This window comes from Hyperoodon ampullatus (genome assembly GCF_949752795.1).
Source record: "Hyperoodon ampullatus genome assembly, chromosome: 16".
NCBI classification, from domain to species: Eukaryota; Metazoa; Chordata; class Mammalia; order Artiodactyla; family Ziphiidae; genus Hyperoodon; species Hyperoodon ampullatus.
Window position 1 is genome coordinate 62,414,499 of NC_136929.1, and position 25,824 is coordinate 62,440,322.

General features: G+C 40.9%; 2 protein-coding genes across 3 annotated transcripts in view; one reads left to right on the forward strand and one right to left on the reverse strand.

Annotated features, from left to right (window-relative positions):
- Positions 1–281: 281 nt before the first annotated feature.
- On the reverse strand, positions 282–13,374 carry CKAP2 (cytoskeleton associated protein 2; the record flags this gene model as incomplete). 2 transcript variants are annotated; one of them, XM_079722128.1, is made up of 9 exons in its annotated part: positions 282–537; positions 1,027–1,282; positions 4,572–4,641; positions 6,631–6,801; positions 8,279–8,483; positions 8,940–9,808; positions 9,911–9,983; positions 12,322–12,406; positions 13,305–13,374. In XM_079722128.1, the coding sequence occupies 9 exons, from the start codon at positions 13,372–13,374 to the stop codon at positions 282–284; spliced, it is 2,055 nt and encodes a 684-aa protein (XP_079578254.1). The 2 variants fall into 2 exon arrangements, with proteins under 2 accessions (XP_079578254.1, XP_079578253.1); XM_079722127.1 differs by having other exon boundaries at positions 9,911–9,989.
- A 9,467-nt stretch (positions 13,375–22,841) lies between these two features.
- The window catches only part of VPS36 (vacuolar protein sorting 36 homolog), a 31,488-nt gene continuing 28,505 nt past the window's right edge, over positions 22,842–25,824 (forward strand). Inside the window, exon 1 of the mRNA XM_079721970.1 lies at positions 22,842–23,507. Within this exon, the coding sequence (XP_079578096.1) occupies positions 23,166–23,507 (342 nt within the window). The 5' untranslated portion in view covers positions 22,842–23,165. The remainder of the gene's footprint in view (positions 23,508–25,824) is intronic.

Genomic DNA, 25,824 nt, shown 5'->3' on the forward strand with positions numbered 1-25,824 from the left:
AGTCTGGGCTACTAGAATTGGGTGACAAAGCAAGCTAACTCTTGTCTTCACAAAATTTACCTGTCTTAGAGGAAAAGTCAGTCTACTGAGATCGACAAGGTAGGATTAGCTTTCCTATGCACAGAAGGCAACACCTGCTATAGAGTGGACATTAGTAGGAGCGCTGACTGCCGTGAATACTTAGGTACTTGGCGACTCTTGACCTAAGGGACATGCAAAGCCACAACAAACCAACCAACCAAACACCCTCGGAATAATACAACCCCACTCCTATCAGAGCTTCACTTCTCTTCTGTCGTGTCAGTCTCCAAGTACAAGCGGCACAGGGCTGCATTGGGGCGGCACACAAAAGCATCAGTTTCACTTCCCAACTCTGTTAACTGCTCCAGTGAAGACACACAAGGAAAATGGTCTTTTAACATATCTGGCAATTTCGAAGTCTTCTCTTGAAGACGTCGAGATCGTCTAACTGGTGTGAGAAACTTTAGCTCTTTAAATGCAGAATTTGTTTCGTCAAACTGCATCTTCTTTTTCACACTAAAAAAACCACAAAATTATTCCCAGAGTTAAAAAACATGTTAACATTTTCACTTCACACTTTTATGCTATTTATCATACTATAACTTGTATTTTACAACCATGTCACTGCTTGTCCTACAGAAAGAGGTCCTGCAATAAGTAAGGAACTTATTCATTTCTCGTTGTTACAACTTGTACACAGTAGATACTTGAATATCTATAGAATTGGCTAATCGCTCAATTCCAAAACCCACTGTTATTAATAATACACAGAGATAAAAGTAAAATGATGTAAAAGTTTTTCTTTTTGAAAATGGCAATATTTAGGGAAAAGCAAAGCAAATACAGTATTTAAAAGGCGAAATGTTCCAATCACATTTTGTTTGTTTCAAAGCTTTCTATTAACAAATAGTTCTAATCGGAAGCTATCTTAAACATTTTAAAATACCACATGCATTATCCTAAGCATAAAAACAAACCAGAGCACATTACATTTTAAAAGTTTACCTTTGCAAGTATGGAGTGGTAGACACATTATATTTAATTAAGCAACCCGCCCTAGTTTCTGATTTGGGGGTTTTAACATCACTGGTTGGATCTTTTGTTTTGTCATCTTGCTCTTTTTCACAACCTTGAAATACCACATTTCTAGGATGCTTATTTTCTATTTCCGGTTTTTCTGACCCCAGATTAACACTTATATCGTCAATGGTGGCTTCTTGGATTTGTTCCTTGGTTGCACAAGGCTCCTCAATATTTTCTCCTATAGAAACAGATTTATAGATTAAGCTTTTGGTCAAATTTAAAGAACAAAATCAGAAGACAAAGTTATTTACAGTTGGCCAGATTTTCAAAGTAAAGGAACCAAACTGCCATCTCCCAACCACTAGTTTTTCTAAGCAAATACTGCTAACAATTATTTAACAAATATTTACTATCTCCTATGTGTCAGGGATTATAGATACAAATATAAGAAGGAAATCATCCCCATCTTTAAAAAATTCACATTCTGCGGAAGAGACATGCTTTAAAATAATTATAAAATGAGGGAAATGCTTTAATTGAGGTAAAAACAAGAGGTTATGGGAACCCATAAAAAGAAATAACTGACTTTGCTTGAGGAACAGGGAGATGGCAAGGGAAGGCTTCACAAATGACATTTAGGCAAGGTCTTGAAAAATGAGTACAAGACAAAGGAAGACAATTTCGATATGAAGCTTAAAAGAAAATGATCCATTAAGACAACATTAAAGGGCCAGTGTGCTTAGAACATAGGGTAAGGAGCAAGGTGGAAATGTTGGAAGGAGGTGATGAGTTCAGACAGGTAGGAAGTTTTAGTTAAAAAAATTCACTGGAGAGACAGATACAATTAGATTTGGTCACTATACAGAATGGTTTAGAACGGCAGGGAATGATTTGTGGGACTTCCCTGGTGGTCCAGCAGTTAAGACTCCGCGCTTCCACTGCAGGGGCACGGGTTTGATCCCTAATCGGGGAACTAAGATCCCACATGCTGTGCAGTGCAACCAAAAAAAAAAAAAAAAAAGGCAATGATCTGTGCTGGTAAGAAGACAAAGCTGTTATCACAGCCTGAGCAAGGTGGTAGCGGTGGACAGTGAGAAGGAAGGGCCCAAGTTTAGTGTTATTCCTGAGTCAGGACTTAACGAATTAATGCATATGAAGGTCTGAATGAGTGTGGATGTGTGCATTCCTTCTAAAATTTCTTGCTTCAGAGTCTTTAATGGCAAAGGAGGATTTTTTCTTTTTTTTTTTCTTTTTTGGGAGGAAGAGATGGTGGTATGAGGAAGCAGCGAGGGAAGACAAGGCGTTCTAAATAAAACATGTTAGATGTGAAATACTTGTGAGACATCCTGGTAAATCCACTGAGCTGAAAAGACCTTTAGATTTGATTATTAGGAAATTATTAGGTTTTCTTCCTTTTTTAAAATTGATACAGATTTTACTAAGTGATGATTTTAGTTACATGATAAAGTGAATGTGGTTTAGTGAGGATAAGGTGAAGTGAGGAGAGAGTGAATATCGATTCATTAATTCAACAAATATTTTTGCAGTAGTACTGGGGCTGCAGTGGCGAGGAAGATCAGACCCAGTCCTTGACAACAGAGTTTAGAGTTTGAAAGACAAGACAAACAAACAAGCAATCAAGTGCATAAAAGACTGCACAGAGAAAACCAGCGAGCACAAAACAGGGCATATCATCTAGTTGTGTTGAGAGGAAAGGTGGACATCAAGGAAGGCTACCTCAAGGAAGTGACAGGTGAACTGTGGTCTAAAGGATAAATACGAATTAGGTTAAAAGTAGAAGACTGGCTTGGAGAGACCCAGAGGCAAGAGGGATAGTACAGCCCCTTCTAGGAAATAAAAAAAAAGTAAAGAAAGAAATCAGGGATGTGGAGGAGAGGGAGTGACAAGAGAGGCTGGGATCAGGAATCTAAGCAGATACGTGATGGGGCATTTTGGTTGCAGTCTTGAGAACAGACTGGAGCCAGAGTAGAGAAGCAGGAAACTAAGTAAGGAAACCATTGTTGTAGTCCACGTAAGAGCTGTCCGTGATCGTGACTATAGTAATGAGAGTAAAGATGGAGAGAAGTGGACGGATTTTAAGAGATGCCTAGGAAGTTAAACTGAATTTTATTGGCTAGGAAACAGGGGTGGGAAAGTGGGAAGAGAGAGAAGGAGTGAAATATAATCCCAAGATTTCTGGCTTGGAGAACTCGACAGTGTCGGTCACTGAGATAGGGAACCAAACTAAGGAAAAGGTTTAGGGAAAAGTGATGTAGTCAAGTTTGGATTTCTGGGATTAAGGAATCTGAGAGATACCCAAGAGGTGCTTCTCTCTCTTATTATTTGTCTTATACTTCCCAAAGATGTTTTCTTGCTGTTTACAAATAATTTTAATTTGTAAAATGTATTTTATACCTAGAATTTATAATTACATATTTCAAAAGCCAAGAGTTTATGGATAGCATTTCTTTTTCCATCTAAAGATAAATATTCTAGCAGCTGGAAAGATGCCACTAACTAGTATGATTCTATTAAGGAAAATAAAGGTAGAATAACTGAAACAGGTTTAAATACTGGTTTTCTCTTTCTAAATATCTCTAGAGCCAGTGAGAATTATGAGGAAGAAGGTTCTATAAAATTCTTATTTCTACTTTGCTGTCTTTAGCACAAAGACACAGGCTTGGGTTATACTTTAAAAACATTTTTTTTAATTGAGGTATAAATGACATACATTATATTAGTTTCAAGTGTACAACATGATTTGATATTTGTATGTATCATGAAATGATGACCAGAACATATTGTGAAATGAAAACATCTCTCCCCATACATAGTTACACATTTTTTTTTCTTGTGATGAGGACTTTTAAGATCTACTTTCTCAGCAACTTTCAAATATGCAATACAGGGTTATTATCTACAGTCACCACGCTGTACTCTGTATCCCCAGGACTTATTTATTTTATAACTGGTAATTTGTATCTTTTGGCGCCCTTCACCCATTTCAATGGGTTGGGCTATTCTTAAACCTTTCTGCCCCTTTGGTTTGTGGTATCCTAGTCTTTCCTGGTTTTTCCTCCTGTCTCCTTGACCATTCCCTCTTAAGCTCCTTTAAATATAGCCAGTAAGATCAGAGCATATACATCTGTATGTTCCACTGGGGCATAATAACAGCAAACATAAATAGAAATATTCTCTGTTGAACCAAAAAGTCTTATAGATCTCATCTAGTCAAACTGCCTCATTTTTAAGACAGGAAATTAAGGCCTAGAAAGGTAAGGTAACTTTCACAGACACATGATAACAAATTTGGGTTTCAAACCAGACCTCCTAATTAAAAATTATTCATATTCATACTATGTAAAGCCAATGAATTTCAATGAATTTCAGAGGTATGTCAACAGAAGTATGAGGAAAGAAACAACTTAAATATTTAAAAAGTTTAAAAAGATAAAAGAAAAATAATTCAGCAAAGAAATTTAATTAAATCATAATTCACTTGAAGAAAACAAAAGAAACGAACTTACCAAATTTAACTTTTTCTTGACTCTTCATTGTAAGAATGTCAACAATTGCATGTCGCATCTCTTCAATAGGCTTAATATTTTTTTAATGAAGAAACCAGACCCATATAAGTTTTATATTCTCAGACATTAACTAAGGTTGTCCAAGTTGAAAATATTAAAACCAGTGATTAAATTTCACATTTTATAACAAAGCAATGATTCTTGGACCATTTTTCTCAGAACACTTATTTTGCCACTCAAATTGAAAAAAATGACTGTCTTTTCCAAATAAAAATGAACTTAAGGTGGGCTTCCTTGGTGGCGCAGTGGTTGAGAGTCCGCCTGCAGATGCAGGGGACACGGGTTCGTGCCCCACTCTGGGAAGATCCCACATGCCGTGAAGCGGCTGGGCCCGTGAGCCATGGCCGCTGAGCCTGCGCATCCGGAGCCTGTGCTCCGCAACGGGAGAGGCCACAGCAGTGAGAGGCCCGCGTACCGCAAAAAAAAAAAAAAAAAAAAAAAAAAAATGAACTTAAGGGATAGAATTTCATCAGTTTAAAAAATTTCCCCATAATTTTTCTTAAGCCTATGGTAAATATTACTGCTTACCTGATAGGAACAAAAGGAATGAACAAATAGCAAATTAAGACTATTAATATCTATCAAAGAGCTGATTATATTAAGTTTCTCTAAATTTATATTAGTTTATTCCTTTTCCCCTACATCCAAGTCCATGGTTATATTTTTGTTTCACATGCTATTAAATGCATTTCTGAAGAGTTCAAGGTTGATCAGCCTAACATTTCATTTATTCAAAAATTCAACAGTTTAGTAAAGCATCAATTATATGTCAGATGTTATAAGTACTTACTATGTTCCTTTAAACCACGATGCCTGCTAATGCAATAAATTCAAAATATTATACAAAAGAGAAGCTCAGGCTCATATTCTTAATTCTAGAACTTAGTCCTGAACTACTCACCCATCTGGCTTTTAAATTTCTTGGCTAATTTTGATCCCTGCTTTCCAATTTCTGCTCTGGTCTCACATCTTTCTCTTTACACTACTGCTTTCTCTGTGAACACCTGGCTCTAGTTTTGCATCCTAGCTATACTGTCACAAGCTGCTGTAAGTAACGTCCCTTCTGGTTCAATGTAGTAGGGACCTAACATTCTCTTCCAGGTGAGATTCGGTGAAATACAATTACCCTTCAGCAAAGTGTTTTACACATAATAGCCATAGAGAGAATAGCTGCTGAATATTTGATTTTTGATTCAGGTGAAACATCAAATAGCATTTGCTGGTTTTGCTGATACTAAAGGATATAGACCTTTCTTAAGAAAAGGCTAAAAAAGTTTTAAAAAAACTCTCTTTGTAAACAATTTCCAAGAATGCGTTTCTGAGAAACTTGGTCAGAAAGAAATACATTTTAGGAATATCTGCCCATAAAGACAACAAAACCAATCAAATCAAAAAATCCTCAAGATATCATTTTTTTCTATACCCAGGGTTTTTTTGGTAGCAGCACACAAGGAAGAGGTGACAGGTATAATATCAAACCACTATGGTGGTAATAATGTCAGAGATATTAGTTTATTGCCATTTTCTGGACCAAACATATGGCATATAAATGTGAGTCCATAAAGATATACTCCTGAAGTGAAAGAGAATTCTCTCACAAAGGCATCAGAACTTACTAACGTTTTAAAAGTTAATTTAATTCCATTTGCTTTCTAGTCAATAAATACATTTTAATATTGAAAATTCAGTTTCCCAGTAGATTTCTCAACTAGAGAATGTGCAAAACGACATGCTGTGCTAAAATATTTCTCACAGCACGTTTCATGAAATACACATTTCAGCTTATATCCATTTTCTAAGGTCTGATTATCCCTAGTACGTGAGCAAGTTTTAGAAGGTTGAGAAACAGCCTTTATTATATGCAATCCTTGTGGCCTTTAAACATTCATCACTGCCACATATATAACCACAATTTTATCAGGTTATGTGGTGATGTGTTCCAAAATAATTCTGAATTATTTACACTGTAATAATAAAGACCAGTAAGTTTTAATCTCACCTGAGCTCCTGCCAGAATGGCCTTCTCATAGATTGCGATAATATTTTCAATAGGACTCGTAAGTGGTTCAACACGTGCAAGGCATATCCAATATTTAACAAGTTTTTTGGCATCTGGAATATCTTTAATCAGGTCGTTTAGTGTAACCAATACTTCTTCTTTTGGACATCCCTAAAATCGCAAGAAATAAAGTGAGTGATGTCATTTAGCCTACAAACTATGAACAATTAAGTAAACTTACTGTAATCAAGGTCAGTGATAAAGAGAGAAAAGGTTGGTAGAAAATTATTCATAAAATATTCACCATTATACTCCTTACTCCAGACTTGTTCTGAATGGCTAGCAAGAAGCAAAGCAGTCAAAAGTCAGAGAGAGAAGAAAAAAGAAATACTAGTTAAGAAAAATATTAGTAAAAAAATGACTAAAACTCTACTTGATCTTGATGTTTATCCTCTTATATATTATGAGATTCTATTTGTTATACTTTATTTAGAATTTTTGCATCTACCAGATGCTTATGAGAATAGCTTGCAAGTTTTTTCAATTATCTTTGTCAAAAAGTTTTGATAGTAAGATTAAAATGAATCTGTAATGGTTTATGTAATTAAGAGCTATATATAGTTAAGTAGTAGGGCAGAAAAATTCCATAGTATCAATAAAAAACCCCAGATCAGAAATAAGAAGAGAATCAGTTTCCCTGACTATAATTTTCACTGGTTGTCAGAACCACAAAAAGTTGAAAGATGCTCATGAAGACTAGAGAAAGGTTTGAAATCACGCTCTATATGTTCAGTCTTGCTATGGATCTTAGATACTAGTGAGTGATGGGGAGATCAGCTCGATGCCTTGTGACCACCTAGAGGGGTGGGATAGGGAGGGTGGGAGGGAGGCTCAAGAAAGAGGGGATATGGGGATATGTGTGTGCATATAGCTGATTCACTTTGTCGTATGGCAGAAACTAACACAACACTGTGAAGCAATTATACTCCAATAAAGATGTATAAAAAGAAATTCACAACTATAAGCGACAGTTAAACAATATATTAAGATGATTTTTTATAAATACTAAAATATACATGTATATATATATTTTTAAATTAAGAAGTCAGGAAATTAAAAAAAACGCTCTGAAGTTGATGACCATACACATAGGAATTCTGGTCCAAATCGTAAAATTCTACAGTTCAAGGCCATGATGATATTGGTTTAGATTAGTGGGATTTTGTTTGCAACTATTTTAGTTAAATTTAATCTGTGATAATAATTTGTGTTGCTAGTCTTTGATAAAGTATGGGAATGAGTTGAAAAAAAAATTGTAAATATATTGAATGAATGTAAAAACAAAAGTAACAGAGTGAATATCCACCCCCAGCCCACTCCATGGTAACATCTTAGAGGAATACAATATTTACAACTCAACTGAAAAAAAATCTAAGTATCCATTCGATATATTTATATGAACTCAGTGAGAATGGAGTCCATTTAAGGCTAAAGAGAAACAATCTCACAATTAACAGTAAGTCTCCATAACACTGCTGACACATTAACTGGTCAAAAAAGATTGACAGTATAATTTAATGAGATAATGTTGATGAAGGTTAATTTGCAAACTATAAACTACTACACAAATATAAGACAAAGACTCTACCTCATTAATCAGGTTTAGGCATTCAGAAAATGTCTTGTTTACTTTTTCAGTAAACAATCGTTGTTCGTCTTCTTCTGCCATGGTAGTCCAGAAGGACCCGACTGGTTTTTCATTTTGTGCTTCGGGCTCAGGCTGGGTAACCACTGAGCTCGGAGGCCTTTTCATTACTCTTCCTTTGCCAGCTTTCCACTCACTCAGACGAGCCCTACAGTTAGAAGCAGCATATAAACATTACTGTGATACTGATAACAGAATTCTGTCAAACAGAGTGAAAGTTAATATTTCAGGTCTTTAAGTAATTCCACACTAGTGGCACATACATAGTTCACCAGCTTGAAGAAAAAGAAAGACAGAACCTATCAATGTTAATGATATGCTCACAAAGACCCCAAGAATGCATTTTTAAATGGAGAGGTAATAAAATATTTCTCAATTTTATTAAGCATTTTAACTTAGATTACATAAAACAACCTAATTAAACACACTCAAGCACAATAACTTAGGACATACTGTTCCACAATATAAATTTGCTTAAATTGATCTGCATAAGACTGAAGAGAATCCATGTACAAAAAGCTCTAATACATTCAAGGAAATGATAAGCCAAATTCACAAATGGTACCCTACTAAAAATTAAGCTAACAAAATTACATCTACTTACTTTCTCTCCTCCGCAGTTTCTCTGGGCTGAGTCCATCTACTATCAATAGCTGCTTTCACCATGGTGTATCTGCGCTGGTCAATGCTTTTTGACTTTTCTATCAGTTTAGTATTAGAAGACGAAGCAGGCCTGGCTACCATTTCAGATGTCATGCTTCTTGATAGTGTCTTATTTCTTTTTATGTCCTGAGAAGAACTCGTTTTGATAACAGACGAAACTGTATTTAACTGTAATAATTCTTTCTCTCGAGGCCCTTTCCGAACTGTAACATTGGCAGACGTCCTACTGATGCCTTGTTTCGTGGTGTCCTGGTTATTACTGTGGTGACTTCTAATAGAAGGTCGCACAAGTTGACTGCTCTGAGATGTAGTGCTCACAGATTTAGTGGCAGTCGTCATATGTGAGGCTCTATCACTTTTCACTGTTACACTGCTGTTGTGTACAGGCTGAGACTTTGTGGCTTTCGAGACAGTAGCTGAAAGTTTCTTCGTTGTTGCAGAACTCTCATCTTTGACTTGTAGAGGTTTTCTAAAGGAATTAATCTTAGACTGAACAATTTGGCCACGATAAGATCCAAGCACAGGTTTCTTGGGCATGTTAGCCTCTTGCTTTGGTTTTTCTGTAGTCATTTGTTTCTTTTTACTGTTGTTTTTAAGGTGAAATGCTTGGCTTAATGTCATATGTTGACTTTGGGGGTCATCTATAATTGGTAACAATGGCAGAGTTTGATTATTATCCTCAAAATTAGGTGTATCAACTGCTGTAGTTGAATTGGTTAATTCATTAGAAGGTTTTAAAGGAATACAGTTTTTTTCCATTGTTATATTATTCTTGATCCCAGTAGGTCTACCGACATTCTCTTTATCAGCCTAAAAGAGTTAAAGACAAACCTTTCAGAAAGAGTTTAGGAAAAAACCTTCTTTAGGAATGAGGGGAAAGGGAACATTTAGGAGGGCTATTCCGTATCTTACCATTTTTGCCTTAAGTTCCAGAACTTTTGTCTCTTCTTGGATCTGGCCTTCAGATGTCCTCACTCTCTGGTCTCTACCACTTAAAAAAAAAAAAAAAAGTCCATACCAAGGAAGTTTCCTTTTCTGGGGGAGGTATGGGAGGATATAACAATTATCTGACTTTGCAGTTTTAAACTGATGCAAGAACTGAGCTGAGATTTATTTGTCCTAAGCAAAACTCTTCTTTATTATAGGGTGATTTAATAGTGTAAACAAGACGGCTGAGGAATTTAAAGGTATCTTCTTACAAGCCTTAATACCGCCCCCCACCCCACCCCCCCGTAATCTCATTCTAAACCATTCTCTAGTCATTCAAACAAGTCTTCAAAAATCTTTATTAAGCAACATTTTCTTTGGTTAGTTTTAAGTACTTAGTACCAGAGTTACATTGAAAAAAAATTTTTAAATAGCTCTCCCAAAAGAAATTCAAAAATTTCCACACACACTCACAACTTAATTTATTAATCAATGTGGATTTTAGTTTCTAAATAGCATTGCATTTAGAATATATATATATGTACAAAGCAAAAGCTTCTTCAAGAATTAAACTTAAACTCCTTTTTTACAGATATAGGCTAGTCCAGGCTACAGTATAGGTTAGTACAAGCTGTGAGAATCTCTTAGCAAGTGATTTTGTATTCCAAGAACGAAGGGAAAAAAAGGGTCAGCTGGATATGCCTTGGATTCTAAGGCAGATTTCAAGTTCAGAGACGTAAAAATGTGAACAAAATGTACATTTTAGAGTCAGCAAAATTTGATTTCTGTATAGTTGAGTTTAGAATGTTCTTTTCTTCCCATTGTGTATAAGAGTACTCTAAACGCCACGACCCAGTTGGATTCCTTATTTAAATAAGTAGTTGAGAGTCACTGTCTTATGTGAATTAATGTTCTCTTTGCTTTCTCTCTAGTAATCTCATTCCACCCCAAGGTTTTAAAGAAATACCATCTACACACTGACAACTCCCAAGTTTTTATCTGTAGTCCCGTTCTCACCCCTGACCTTCAGACACATCGCTATTTGGCATCTCCACTTAGATGTCTTATTGCTGCCTCAGACTTAACATGGTCAGAACAGAACTCCCGTTTCTCCCACTCCTCCCTCAGGCTTCCCATCTCAATATATGGTATCGCTATCCACTCAGTTATTCAAATCAAAAGTCTAGGATCATCTTTTGTCTTAAACAAAAAATTGGGATTTGTGAAAGAAAATGTTTATTCTAAAGAAAAGCAACTAATTAATGTAGAGTAAAACAATTAAAAAAATTTTTATTTGGAAACAATGCCAAACTTATATAAAGTTGCAAAATTATAAATAATTCAAACTCTTTATCCAGATTTGCCTATTGTTAACATTTTATCCCATTTGCATTATCATTTGCACTCTTTCTGAACATGTCTATGTGTGGAGTATACACAACTTTTTATCTGAACCTTTCAAGTTAAGTTACATACATGATGCCTCTTTACCCTTAAATACTTAAATGTTTATTTCCTAAAAATAGGAATTTTCTCTTACATAACCACAGAACAGTCATCAAATTCATGAATTTACCTTGATTAACCATTTTTTTAAATTTTATTTATTTTTATATTTATTTTTGGCTGTGTTGGGTTTTCGTTTCTGTGCAAGGGCTTTCTCTAGTTGCGGCAAGCAGGGGCCACTCTTCATCGCGGTGCGTGGGCCTCTCACTATCGCGGCCTCTCTTGTTGTGGAGCACAGGCTCCAGTCGCGCAGGCTCAGTAGTTGTGGCTCATGGGCCTAGCCGCTCCGCGGCATGTGGGATCTTCCCAGACCAGGGCTCGAACCCGTGTCCCCTGCATTGGCAGGCAGACTCTCAACCACTGCGCCACCAGGGAAGCCCTGATTAACCATTTTAATCTATTGTTCATAGTTGAAAACTGACCTAATAATGTCCTTTATAGCATTTCACCTTCCACTATTAAATACAGTATAAGGGTCAGGTATTGAATTTAGTTGTCATATCTCTTTAGCCTCCTCTACCCTGGAACATTAAGGATCATCTTCAACTCTTATTTTTTCTTTTACATCCCATATCTAATCCATCACCAAGTCCTGCCAGCTCTATCTCCTAAACATAGCAGAATCTGAGTATTTTCCACCCTGGGGAAGGGTATGAAGCATTCATCAAGACAAAATATATCAATAAGTAGGGTACCTAATATAAAGAAATATAAATTAAAATACTGGATTAAATAAAATGTTATTAAAATTCATTTCATCTTTAAAAAACAAAACTTTAAAAATGGGGTTACTAGCAAGTTTTAAATTACATGTGTGGCTCACATTACATCTTTACTGGACAGCTCTGATATAATTTGACAGATGTGAAGTGAAAAAAATTTGACCTCACCTGGATAATATCTGATTTCCCTGTTTGTATGCAAAAAAAGTTTTTCTTTTTAACAGATGCTCCTTGAGTTTTTGTCTTCTTTGCTCTAAATAACAAAAGAGCTACAGGTCAACATCAGCTGCAATAACAACATCAAATAAAATACTGACTAAATGAAGATTTAACTTCGAAAAATGTTCTACTTGAGATTACATCTTATGTATAACAGAAAATTTCCCAGTTCAGTACTGCCTTTGAGAAATAATCACATTTTGAAATGACTGTTACTATAACTGGTCCCCATAACCATTCTACAAGAATCACATTCTCTACTGTCTGAAAGTGAAAAGTCTGGAGAACATCATTTTCAACATACAGCTCCTGAAAGCCAAGTTTTAAGAAGCTAAATGGTAGAGATGAGACACCAGACTCCAAGTTCTAATTTACCAGAATTGGGTGAGAATTTCTTTCCTGTTTTCCCACGTGTAGGACAAGAAATATCTATTATTTCTTAAGACGCAGCTAACCCTAGATTTCTATAAAGCCGAAGGCGACATGAGTTAAATCTGAAGCATCAGTTGAACACTCCCGTCCCTCCAGAAACTAACTCCCGACTCAGGAGGCGGGAGCGCCCTGCGCAGGCGCAGTCAGCTCCCAGCACTGACGCGGCCCTGCCTCCGCGGGCCCGGGTCCCCAACGCGGGTCCCTGCCGGAGCCGCGCACACTCCCCCGACCCCACCCCACCCCACCCCCCGGCCAAACGGATCCTCTCACCGAAGCCCGTCGCCGCCGCCAGTGGGTCGCAACCGCACGCGACGCGTTCAACGCGCACACTAACACCACGGAGCGGGCACCACTCCGATTGTCCATTTCACAAACCCTGTCCAGACTTCTCGCAGAACTGAACTGGGCGGAAACTGGTCTGCGAACCCAAGGCCCTGATGGCCCGGCCCGAGCCATCCCCCCGCGGCCGCTCCGGCCGTTACCGGCACCGCGGCCCTCACCTCTGAACGCGGACTGGGCCCTCTGACTCGGGGGCAGCTGCAGGTCCTGGGGCACGGCTGGGGTGCTCATCGCAGCTCCGGGCAGGGGGACACGTCTCCGACTCTACCACCGCAGTCTCCCTCAAGCCGGCGCGGCCGCACACTGCCCCAATACGCCCTGGGCTCGGCCTTAGACTGCGCGACCGCCGCCTCCGCCCATTGGTGCCCGGCGTGAATTGAATGGGCCAATGGGCGAAGAGGGGCGGGGCTTGAGACTGCCTAGTTCAGTTAGGACCTCTCGGGACTGAATCCCTAGGTTTTCAAACATAAACAGCGCTCTTGTCCTGGACTTGGCAGCTTGGGAGGAGTCGGACAGCGAAATCCCTGCCCTGTAGCAGATAGCTCTCGTCTTTAGACGCTCACAGTGCATTGAGGAAGGCAGAGGAGAAAAGTGCTGTTTGGAGTGTTCAGTGAGGCGGAGGATTATAAGCACCCACGACTGTACCTAGAGCATGTGTATTTCCTTTTCACAAATATTACTTCATTGCGGCATCACAGCTCTGAAGTGGGAAGTTATCATCTCCTGTTTCACAGATAAGGTGACAGGCTCAGAAGTTATTTGTCCACGTTTGCACAGATTGCAAAGAGGAACTGAAATTAGGGTCTACTTCCCTCTGTACTACCCAATTACCAGATGAGAAAAAGAGAGGAAGAGAAAGGGCTAAAATGGGGATAGACCTTTCTTTTATAATCCTGTGAAGGTAAAATCAGCATTTGTTGTATTCATTTTGTGTGTTTGTACGTTTAAGTGTGCTGCCATAATCTTTCAGTCCTCACCTAAAAATATTACCTCCATAAAGCCCTCACAAACACCCAGTGGATAAGACAGAATGAAATAACTCAGAGCTAGATGGTTTTGTGGGTGGTGCTGGGGGAGAGAGGGAGAGTTCTGGGCTGTGCCTTTCTGGTTTTGAGCACAGGGGTCATACCATTTCTCGGCCTTGCTTGATCACTGAAGCTAGGTTTAACTGGACTGTTTCAGCCAGGTTTTAAACATGGAGACAAAGATGACAAGATGCAACTTCTATCTTCCCTGCCCATGTGTGAGGGCCTCCACAGATGGCTCTCAACTGTGGTCAGTGTTTCCCATCTTTCCCTGCTTTTTCCGTCAGCATTTTATGCTAGCATCTTGTTAAATTCGTTTGGGAAGTTAATTTGGGATATTCTGTAGTTTTCTTGATGAAATGTCTCATTTTTAGTGTAAATTTGCCTACACTTAAGGCTAACTCTGGGAGGACCAACAGCCAAACAGCACGCATCACCATCCCTAAGACATCACTGCTGTTTAGATACTACTGTGAATATTATTGATTATTTACTAAAGTTTCATCAGACAGGTTGGGTAACCAGGGATTCCCATTAAGCAATGGAGAACAGTTTAACAAAATAGAACAGGTAAAAAATGACTCAAGGGACTTCCCTGGTGGTGCAGTAGTTAAGAATCCTCCTGCCAGTGCTGGGGACACAGGTTCAATCCCTGGTCCAGGAAGATCCCACATGCCACGGAGCAACTAAGCCCGTGTGCCACAACTACTGAGCCCTCGTGCCACAGCTACTGAAGCCCATGCACCTAGAGACCATGGTTTGCAACAAGAGAAGCCACCACAATGAGAAGCCCGCGCACGGCAACTGAAAAATAGCCCCTGCTCGCTGAAACTAGAGAAAGCCCGTGAGCAGAAACAAAGACCCAATGCAGCCCAAAATAAATAAATTACAGAATAGATAAATCCATAGAGACATAACACAGTTTGTGGGCTGCCAGGGACTGGGGTTAGAGGGGAATGGGGAGAGACCACTTAACAGGTAAGGGGCTTTACTTTGGAATGATGGAAATGTTTTGGAACTAAGTGGAGGTGATGGTTGTACAACACTGTGAATGTATTAATGCCACTGACTGAACTGTTCACTTAATTTTACGATATGTGAATTTCAGTATCTTTAAAAGTGGGAGTGGGGCCTCCCTGGTGGCGCAGTGGTTGAGAGTCCGCCTGCCGATGCAGGGGATACGGGTTCGTGCCCCGGTCTGGGAGGATCCCATATGCCGCGGAGCGGCTGGGCCCGTGAGCCATGGCTGCTGAGCCTGCGCATCCGGAGCCTGTGCTCCGCAACGGGAGAGGCCACAACAGTGAGAGGCCCGCATACCACAAAAAAAAAAAAAAAAAAAAAAAAAAAAGTGGGAGTGGTTAAAAAAAAGAAAGCGACTAAAATGTAACTGTGGAAGATCTCAATAGGCTGAGATGGTGAGGTTTTCCAACTTGGTAATTCTGCTCTAATCTCCAGACTCACCCATTCCAAGATGGGTATCGTTTAAAGACACTTTTAAAATATCATTGTCCCACAATTGTTGGGAGAGAAGGCAGATCGTTTTCTAAAAGATCCAAAGAGAAGACTTCCTTCCATAACAGGTCTCTGCCAACCACAGCCGACCACGAAACTGCAGCCACCTGGGGTATTGACGATCAGCTTCAGTTGTTCGTCCTGTGGTCGTGTGAAACAGGGAGAGTGCCTGTGAGGGGAAAGGGTGGGATCATCCAAGGAATAGAAGGAAGACAAGGACAGGGTGATGACACAAAGTCCAGGGAGGAGGGAGCCTCAAGATAGAGGGAATGATCCAGGGTTGACCACTGAAGAGGTTTAGTAGGATTGGGACTGGAAGGAACTGTTGGGTTCAGAAGCTAGGAAATTCTGGCAAAACATTCTGTGCAAAAGTACAAAATGTTGTGGAAAGAAATAAATCCTAAATAAATGGAGAGATATAATATGCTTATGGATCAGAAGATCCTGTATTGTAAGATGTACATTCTCTCCAAGTTGATCTGTTCATTCCCATCTCAGTCAAAATCCTAGAAGACATTTCTATAGAAATTGACAATTGGATTCTAAAATTCAGATGGAAATGCATAGGATCTGGAGAGGCAAACAATTTTGAAACAAAAAGTTGGAGGACTTACACTACTTGATTTCAAGATATATTATAAAGCCACAGTAATCAAGACAGTGTAGTGCTGGTGTAAGGAAAGACAAAAAAATTAAAAATCACTGGAATACAATAGAGATTCCAGAAATATATTCAATCCTCTGTGGCCAATTGATTTTCTACAAAGTTTCTAAGACAATCTGATGGATGATCTTTCCAGCAAATTGTGCTGGGACGTCTGGATATCCACATACAAAATATTAACCGTGACCCTTACCTCACCCCTTGAACAAAAAAAACCTCAGAAAACAAACCAAAGTAAACCTCAAAATAGAACTAGACCTAATCGAAAGAACCCAATCTATAAAACTTCTAGAAGAAAACACAGGAGAAAATCTTAGTGGTTTCTTAAACAGGAGACAACATGAACTAAAAAAGAAACAATACACTGGATTTCATTAAAGAACTTTTTGTTCTTCAAAAGACTCTTTAGAAAACTACAAAGTAAGCTACAGAGTTAAAGAAAATATTTGCAAAACATTTGCGTAAGGGACTTTTATCTAGAATATGTAAGAACTCTGAAAAAGTTATTTAAATGTGCAAGAAAATTGCACTTCACAAAGAAGATATAGGAACTGAAGACAAGCACATGGAAAGATGCTTAACATCACTGGTCATCAGGAAGATGCAGGGACTTCCCTGCCGGTCCAGTGGTTAAGCGCCCCCTGCGTTAGTGGTTCTAATGCAGGGGGCGCTAAGATCCCACGTGCCAGGCTGCACGGCCAAAAAAAAAAAAAAAAAGATGCAATTAAAATCACAGTGAGGGAGTTCCCTGGTGGCCTAGTGGTTAGGATTCCAGGCTTTCACTGCCGTGGTCTGGGTTCAATCTCTGCTCATAATGAAATACCACTCACTATGCAGCCACTAAAATGATGAATTACCAAGGTTTGGCGAGGAACCGGAACTCTCCTACACTGCTGGTACTAATACAAAAAGTGTATAGCTACTGAAGAAGACAGTTGGGCAGTTTCTCATAAAGTTTGACATGCACTTACCATATGATCCAGCAATTACTGTCCTTGGGTATTTGCCCAAGAGAGAGGAAAACAAATGTACACGAATGTTTATAGCAGTTTCATTCGTAATAGACCTAAGCAGAAAATAACTCAAATCTTCATCAGTGGATGAATGGTTAAACCAACTGTGACATAGCCATATAATCGACTGCTACTTGGCAATCAAAAGGAACGAAATACTGATAAACACAACAACAGGGATAAAATGGAAAAACTCAATTTTTTTCCCTCCTAAGCGGGGAAAAACACAGTCCTTCTCTACTGCGTTTCTTTCCAGTGTGTATACTTCTACATGAAACATTTCACTTCTGCTCACCAAATATTTGGAGGTTCCCACCGGCAATAAGCACTTCCCTGTGACACCAGCTGGGTGTCCTATAATTTAACTCAATTCTTAACACTACAGAGTTAGTGTCAACTCCTACAGGTTAAAGGCCCAGTCCCACAAGACTGCCCCCACCCCCTACACTTCAGATGCCAGTCACAAGCCCATGTTATCACCTGTGCTTCTGATGAACCGACTAGAGATTGGAGGTTCCAGTGACCCCCTCCTTGGGTTCAATTAATTTGCTAGGGAGGCTCACAGAACTTAGAGAAACACTAACTTACATTTACCAGTTTATTAAAAGATGTGATAAAGGATACAGATGAACAGCCATAAGGTGATGAAGATGAAGTGAAGAAGTGATCCATAGGGTGAAGTATGCGAGGGTCCTGAGCACAGGAGCTTCTGTCCCCGTGGAGTTGAGGTGCGTCACCCTCCTGATGTGGATGTGCTCACCAGCCTGGAAGCTCTCCAAATCTCCTATTATTGGGATTTTGTGGAGGCTTCTTCATGGAGACATGAGCAATTATTAACGCTTTTTCTAGCCCCTCTCCCTTCTCTAGAGAACTGGGGGTGTTATGGACCCAGGCCCTTGGACTCTTTAATCAATAGAAATTAACCAGGCCAGATGAGAAATTCAGGTGAGCTTTCATTGGGACTGTGCTGCAGCATGAGGGAGAGAAAACAAGAAACAGATACACTTGTTCGCTCCCCGAAGGGGCGCGTGCTGGTTCCTTAAATGGAGTGAGGGTCGGGGTGGATCAGTGTGTTGGGCATGAGGCATAGCTTAGGTGGTCTGCCCACCCCCTTGGTTGTGCTGTGTGCAAGGATCATGCCCAGTACCCTGCTTTGGCTCTCGGCACCTCGGAAATGGTGGTTGGTTTGTGGCCTTTTTGTATCTTATTGTTCACAATTGCCCCAAGTGGGGCATGCATGCCGTTATTTTAGTTTCTCTGTATTCTGTTGCTGGAAGAGACGTTTGTCCAGGTGCAAGTGCAAGCACTCTGGTAAAGGGTACCAGGTCCCAGCCTATCTTAGGGGTGGGGATGGGGGCTGAAAATTCCAAGCTTCTAATCATGACTTGGTTGTTCTGGTGACCAGCCCCCATCCAGGAGCCCACCCAGAGTCGCCTCATTAGAGCATGAGATACTCCTAGTGCTCTCATCACTAAGGAATTTACAAGCATTTCAGGAGTTCTGTGCCAGGAACTGGGGACAGAGACCAATATATATTTTCTGTCTCACAGTGGATGCATCTCAAAAACATGGCATTACATTTAAGAAACCAGAAACAAAAGGACCACAGACCTTATGATTTCATTTACATGAAATTCTAGAAAAGGCAAAACAATAGTGATAGAAAACAGATCAGTGGTTCTTAGAGGCCACAAAGTGGGGGGGGAAAGGTTGAATACAAAGGGCCCAAGGAAACTTTTTGGGGTGATGATAATATTCTTTACATAATGACTATGTATAATGGTAGTCAAAACTCATCAAATTGCATATTTAAAAACTGGTAAGGGCTTCCCTGGTGGCGCAGTGGTCGAGAGTCCGCCTGCCGATGCAGGGGACACAAGTTCGTGCCCTGGTCCGGGAAGATCCCACATGCCGCGGAGCGGCTGGGCCCGTGAGCCATGGCCGCTGAGCCTGCGCGTCCGGAGCCTATGCTCCACAACGAGAGAGGCCACAACAGTGAGAGGCCCGCGTACCGCAAAAAAAAAAAAAAAAAAAGAAAGAAAATCATTGTTATTGTTCTTAATCCCCAAACTCCCCAAATAAAACTTTATCAGAGGGTATTTTGTTCAATTAATCTCACTTCATAGTTACCAAGATGAGCAATTTCTAACGTTCACATTTTCTTCTTTCAGAAAACCAGAAGGTTACAGGGAAAAAGTCTATTGCCATTTCAGTATAGAGGATCTTTTATATTCGGTTTATGTCTGCACAGGTGGTTTTCTCTGAAAGAGCTACAGAAGATAAAGGAATTTTAAAGTAAGATGCAGAGATTGTGGCACATCAGGGCCTTGATAACCCCAGGCTGCAGTCATTGATGCAGGGTGCTCTGTGGCCAGTGTCTGAGCAACTGTTTGAAGATGTTCATTATCCTGCAAGCTTTGAAAGTATCTTTTCAACATCGAGTCTGGGATGTGCTACTTGTTTTTGACCCACTCAGATACAACATCCATACTATTATTACTTATTTTTTCGCCTTTTAAGAAACTGACATTACTCCTGTTCTATTAAGGCCCAAGGAAAAGCATTTTCTTCAACTAGTAGCTCCGATGTCAACAAAAACAAAGAGCAGGCAAGGCACTGGATCCTTCTTTCTTTCTTTCTTTCTTTCTTTTTTTATTTGGCCGCGGGATCTTCGTTCCCTTACCAGGGATTGAACCCCTGCGCCCTGCAGTGGAAGTGTGGAGTCCTAACCACTGGACCGCCAGGGAATTCCCTGATTTGATTTTTATTTAACATTTAAAGCAATTGAAGTACAATTGACATATAACATTATATTAGTTTCAGATGTACAATATAATGATTTGATACTTGTGTATATTGCAAAATGATCACCACAAGAAGTCTAGTTAATATCAGTCACCATACACAGTTAGAAAACTTTTTTCATGGGATGAGAACTTTTAAGATTTACTCTCTTATGCAAATATGTTTTATTGCTGTATAATCACTGGCTGAAGAATATTTGATTGAGAACTAATTAAATTCTCTGTAGTGTAAGTATTAAAGCAAAGAGCTCTTCTAACAGGGAAGTAATAGGAGATATTTTGTGTGTTATATCTTCATATAGGATTGCTAAACAGTGTTGTTCTTAATAAATGTTATTTTCTAACTTCAAAAAAAAAAAAAAAAAAAAAAAAAGATTTACTCTCTTAGCAGCTTTCAAATATGAAATATAATATTATTAATTATAGTCACCATGCTGTCCCCATGACATTTATTTTATAATTGGAAGTTTGCATTTTTGACCCCCCTCCACCCATTTTGCACACCCTCAACCCCCCACCTCTGGCAACCACCAGTCTGTTGTCTCTATGTTTTGGGGGAGTTCCATATGTAAATGAGATCATACAGTGTTTGTCTTTCTCTGACTTATTTCGCTTATGTAATCCCTTCAAGGTCCATCCACACTGTTGCAAATGGCAAGATTTCATTCTTTTTATGGCTGTATAATATTCCACTGTATGTGTGTATTATATGCCACATTTTCTTTATCTATTCATCCACTGATGGACACTTAAGTTGTTTCCATCTTAGCTGTTGTAAACAATGCTGCAACAAACACGGGGGTGCAGGTATCTTTTTGAATTAGTGTCTTCACTTTTTCCAGATAAATACCTGGAACAAAATTGTTGGATCATATAATAGTTCTACCTTTAACTTTTTGAAGACTCTCCATACTGTTTTCCATAGTGGTGGCAGCAATGTACATTCCTGCCAATAGTGCACAAGAGTTCCCTTTTCTCCACGAACTTGCCAACACTTGTTATTTGTTGTCTTTTTGATAATAGCCATTCTGACAAGTGTGAGATGGTATCTCACTACGGTTTTGATTTGCATTGCTCTGATGATTAGTGATGGTGAGGCCCTTTTTGTTGTTGTTTTTAATTGAAGTATAGTTGATTTACAATGTTGTATTAGTTTCTGGTGTACAGCAAAGTGGTTCAGTTATACATATACATGGATATATATATATATTTTTCATATTCTTTTCCATTATAGGTTATTATAAGATATTAAACATAGTTCCCTGTGCTATACAGTAGGACCTTATTGGTTGGGTTTTTTTTTGGTAAATTTATTTATTTATTTTTGGCTGCACTGGGTCTTCGTTGCCGTGCGTGGGCTTTCTCTAGTTGCTGCGAGCAAGGGCTACTCTTTGTTGTGGTGCGCGGGCTTCTCACTGCAGTGGCTTCTCTTGTTGCGGAGCACAGGCTCTAGGAACGCGGGCTTCAGTAGTTGCAGCACACAGGCTCAGTAGGTGTGGCTCACGGGCTCTAGAGCGCAGGCTCAGTAGCTGTGGTACATGGGCTTAGTTGCTCTGCGGCATGTGGGACCTTCCCAGACCAGGGCTCGAATCCATGTCCCTGCATTGGCAGGTGGATTCTTAACCACTGTGCAACCAGGGAAGCCCTGTTATATATATATATATATATATATATATATATATATATATATATATATATATATATATATATATAACATTTTGAATCTGTTAATCCCAAACTCCTAATTTATACCCCCATACCCAGCCCCCGCTTTCCCCTTTGGTAACCTTAAGTTTGTTTTCTATGCCTTAAGTTTGTTTCTGTGTTTCTGTTTTGTAAATAAGTTCCTTTGTATCATATTTTAGATTCCACATATAAGTGATATCATATGGTATTTGTCTTTCTCTTTCTGACTTACCTCACTTACTATGATAATCTCTAGGTCCATCCATGTTGCTGCAAATGGCATTATTTCATTCTTTTTTATGGCTGAGTAATATTGCATTATATATATGTACCACATCTTCTTTATCCATTTCTCTGTCGATGGACATTTAGATTGCTTCCATGTCCTGGCTATTGTAAACAGTGCTGCAATGAACATTGGGGTGCATGTATCTTTTTGAATTAGAGTTTTCTAGGGATATATGCCCAGGAGTGGGATTGCTAGATTATGTGGTAGCTCTATTTTCAGTTTTTTAAGGAACCTCCATACTGTTTTCCATAGTGGCTGCACCAATTTACATTCCCACCAACTGTGTAGGAGGGTTTCCTTTTCTCCACACCCTCTCCAACATTTATTATTTGTAGACTTTTTAGTGATGGCCATTCTGACTGGTGTGAAATGATACCTCATTGTAGTTTTTTATTTTATTATTTTTTTAAAAATAAATTTATTTATTTTTGGCTGCACTGGGTCTTCATTGCTGCACGCGGGCTTTCTCTAGTTGTGGCAAGCAGGGGCTACTCTTCGTTGTGGTGCGCAGGCTTCTCATTGCAGTGGCTTCTCTTGTTGTGGAGCACAGACTCTAGGCACGCAGGCTTCAGTAGTTGTGGCATGTGGGTTCAGTAGTTGTGGCTTGCGGGCTCTAGAGCGCAGGCTCAGTAGTTGTGGCGCACAGGCTTAGTTGCTCCGATGCATGTGGGATCTTCCTGGACCAGGGCTCGAACCCGTGTCCCCTGCATTGGCAGGCGGCTTCTTAACCACTGTGCCACCAGGGAAGTCCCTTAAATGAAAATGATTTTAATGTCAAAAAAATAAGGGTACAAAATAGTACTTACATACTGATTGAAGCTGTGTGAAAATAATTCAGGCCATGAATATTCATTTGGAAAAAAACAGTTATCATTCACAGCCTTTAATGAACATGGCAGCATGCTGGGCACTGACAAGAAAACGGCAGAAATACGCAGGAATAAAGCACAATAAGAAAGTCCAAGCTGCGGTTTGGGCTCCCTCAAAGTCCGTTGTAAACTCTGTGTTTGTGCCTCAGCTGGACAAAGGATGGGGTGGATGTCCCCACCGGGACCTTGGCGGAAGGAACGCCAGGGGGCGCGCCAAGCACGTCGCCACGTCCCCCGGCGCCCCCGGGGCAGCGCGCGTTCCCCAGAGCGCCCGGGCAGGACCGCTACCTCCCTGCCGGCCTCCACCCCGCCCACCGCCAGGGGGCGCCGCAGGCTGCCCGGCACTCGGCTCACCGCCGGGAGCGCCAGCGCGGGCGAGCGGCGGAGGCCGGCCTGGGGGGCGGCCATGGACCGCTTCGTGTGGACCAGCGGCCTCCTGGAGATCAACGAGACCCTGGTGATCCAGCAGCGGGGAGTGCGCATCTACGACGGCGAGGAGAAGGTAAGGCGGCGGCCGGCCCGGCCTCGCTCCCGGACAAGGACTCGCGGGCCCGGCCTCGCCGCTCGGCGCCGCCCCCGCAGTCCACGCCGGCCCAGCGCCCGGCTCCGGCCCGACTTGGGAACGGCTCCGGGCGGGCGAGTCAGGCGGCGGCCCCTTTCCCACCCGGGGTGAGACCCCTTCGGGCGGCATGGCGGGCGCGGGCCGGGAACCCTGATTCCTCGCCCCAGTCGCGGCGGGCGGGCGACGGGCAGGCCGGTTCCGCCTTTGTCCGGAGGCCGCCGGGTCCTGCGCTCCCGAACCGGGCGTGACTTCGGGCGCTGGGACCTGGGGGAGCCCGAGGGACTAGGCGGTCCCGGCCGGAGCGGGAGGGGGGTGGCTTTAAAAGGTTTTCCGAAAGGAGGAGTTAGCCTCTCCTGGGACGCCTTGGCTGTAGGCTCTGTGTGTTGTTTGTTTTTTGTTTGCGAGTGACAGTGGAAAGGCGGTTTGATTGTTTTGTCGAGTGATGGAGTAGGCCATGCCTGGGAATCCAAGCGTAAACCTTAGGAGGTGTGTTTGCAAATTGAAAGGAGAAATATTGCCAGTATTTCACAGAAATATTAACGTTCACTGGAGACTTCCGTCAGACTACAAGCTAGCATCCTGTTCTGGATGAAATGTATAAGCTGGGATTAGAAAACAATTAAAACACCCATTTACTCACTAGCATTTGTGGTTTTCAGAAGTTTTCACTTGCTACCTCTCCTTCCTTGCAGTTTCCTTAGAGAAACTTCCTCCTGTACTTTCGCAAACGTGGCTGGACCCAGAGCTCTTCCTGTCGTGCTTTACAGAAGTTTGAGGCTTCCTTCCTTCTAGTGGGTGGAGGGCGGGGGTTAGTTGCACAGCCATCGGAGGCACCGGGGGCCCAGGGGCTCTCCCTCCTGGAGGGCATTTTTCCATGTTTCCATTATTGAGTCAAGATCTTTTTTTCTTAAATAATTTGCCTGGCCCTAACTCTGTTTACTGCTTCAATACTTTTGTTAACTTGATCTCAAATTGGATTTGCATGTTTTGGTTGGAGTGACAAGCTCACTGTTTTTGTTTTTGTAAACCGATGTTACACCTTTGGAACTGGGGAGAATGGGAAGCTTAATCAGCCTGCCCTCCCTCAGGGGCTTGGAGCTTGGCTGCACTCTCAGGTCCGAATATGGGTATTGACAGATGGGTCTTCAAAGTCTCCTCCAAAGCCACTCCCTGCTGGCTGTCCAGCTTTTGCCAATCCCCACACTCTGTTGTTCTATGGAATTCCAATATGCAAATTAGGGACACGTTGGCTGCACAAAACATAACTATGGTATGTTGTTTTTTTAAAAAATAAATTTATTTATTTATTTTTGGCTGCATTGGGTCCTCGTTGCTGCGCATGGGCTTTCTCTAGTTGTGGTGAGCAGGGGCTACTCTTTGTTGCGGTGCGCAGGCTTCTCATTGCAGTGGCTTCTCTTGTTGTGGAGCATGGCTCTAGGCATGTCAGGCTCAGTAGTTGTGGCGCACCGGCTTAGTTGCTCCACGGCATGTGGGATCTTCCCAGACCAGGGCTCGAACCCATGTCCCCTGCATTGGCAGGGGGATTCCCAACCACTGCGCCACCAGGGAAGTCCTTATGATATCTTTAAAACAATAAAAAGATCAAACGATTAGCACCCATATATGAGAAACCATTGCTGAACCAGCAAATTCTAGTTTTTGCTTTATTTATTTTTGCTTCTTGTTTTAGTAGACAGATATAGGTATCAGAGGATTAAGAAAAAAGTCATGGGAAATACTTAGTTGAGACCCTTTGATCTCATCAAGAATTCTTTTTTTTATAACTATTTATTGAAGTATAGTTGATTTACAGTGTTGTGTTAGTATCAGGTGTACAGCAAAGTGGTTCAGTTGTACAGATGTATCTATTCTTTTTCAGATTCTTTTCCATTATAGGTTATTACAAGATACTGAATGTAGTTCCCTGTGCTATACAGTAGGTCCTTGTTGTTAGTCAAGAATTCTTAGCTGTTCTGCAAGCTGGGGGTGGTGCGGGAGGGCTATGTCTTGAAACCTAAGCGAAGCTCTAAGGCCTGCTCACCACTGTGGTCCCTGGGCTGGATCTACTCAGTCACTTGCTGAGCTGTCCCTAGCGTGGCTGAGGGCCAGACTGATTCCTGGGGGAAGTCTTGCGTCCTGCCTTTCTCCCTCTGCTGGAAGGCGTCCAGACCTCGCGTGGTCTGAGGACTCCAGGAAGCTGCACACATCAACCTCCGGATCTGAGCAGGTGCCCTTTCAGAATCTCTCACTAGCTCCC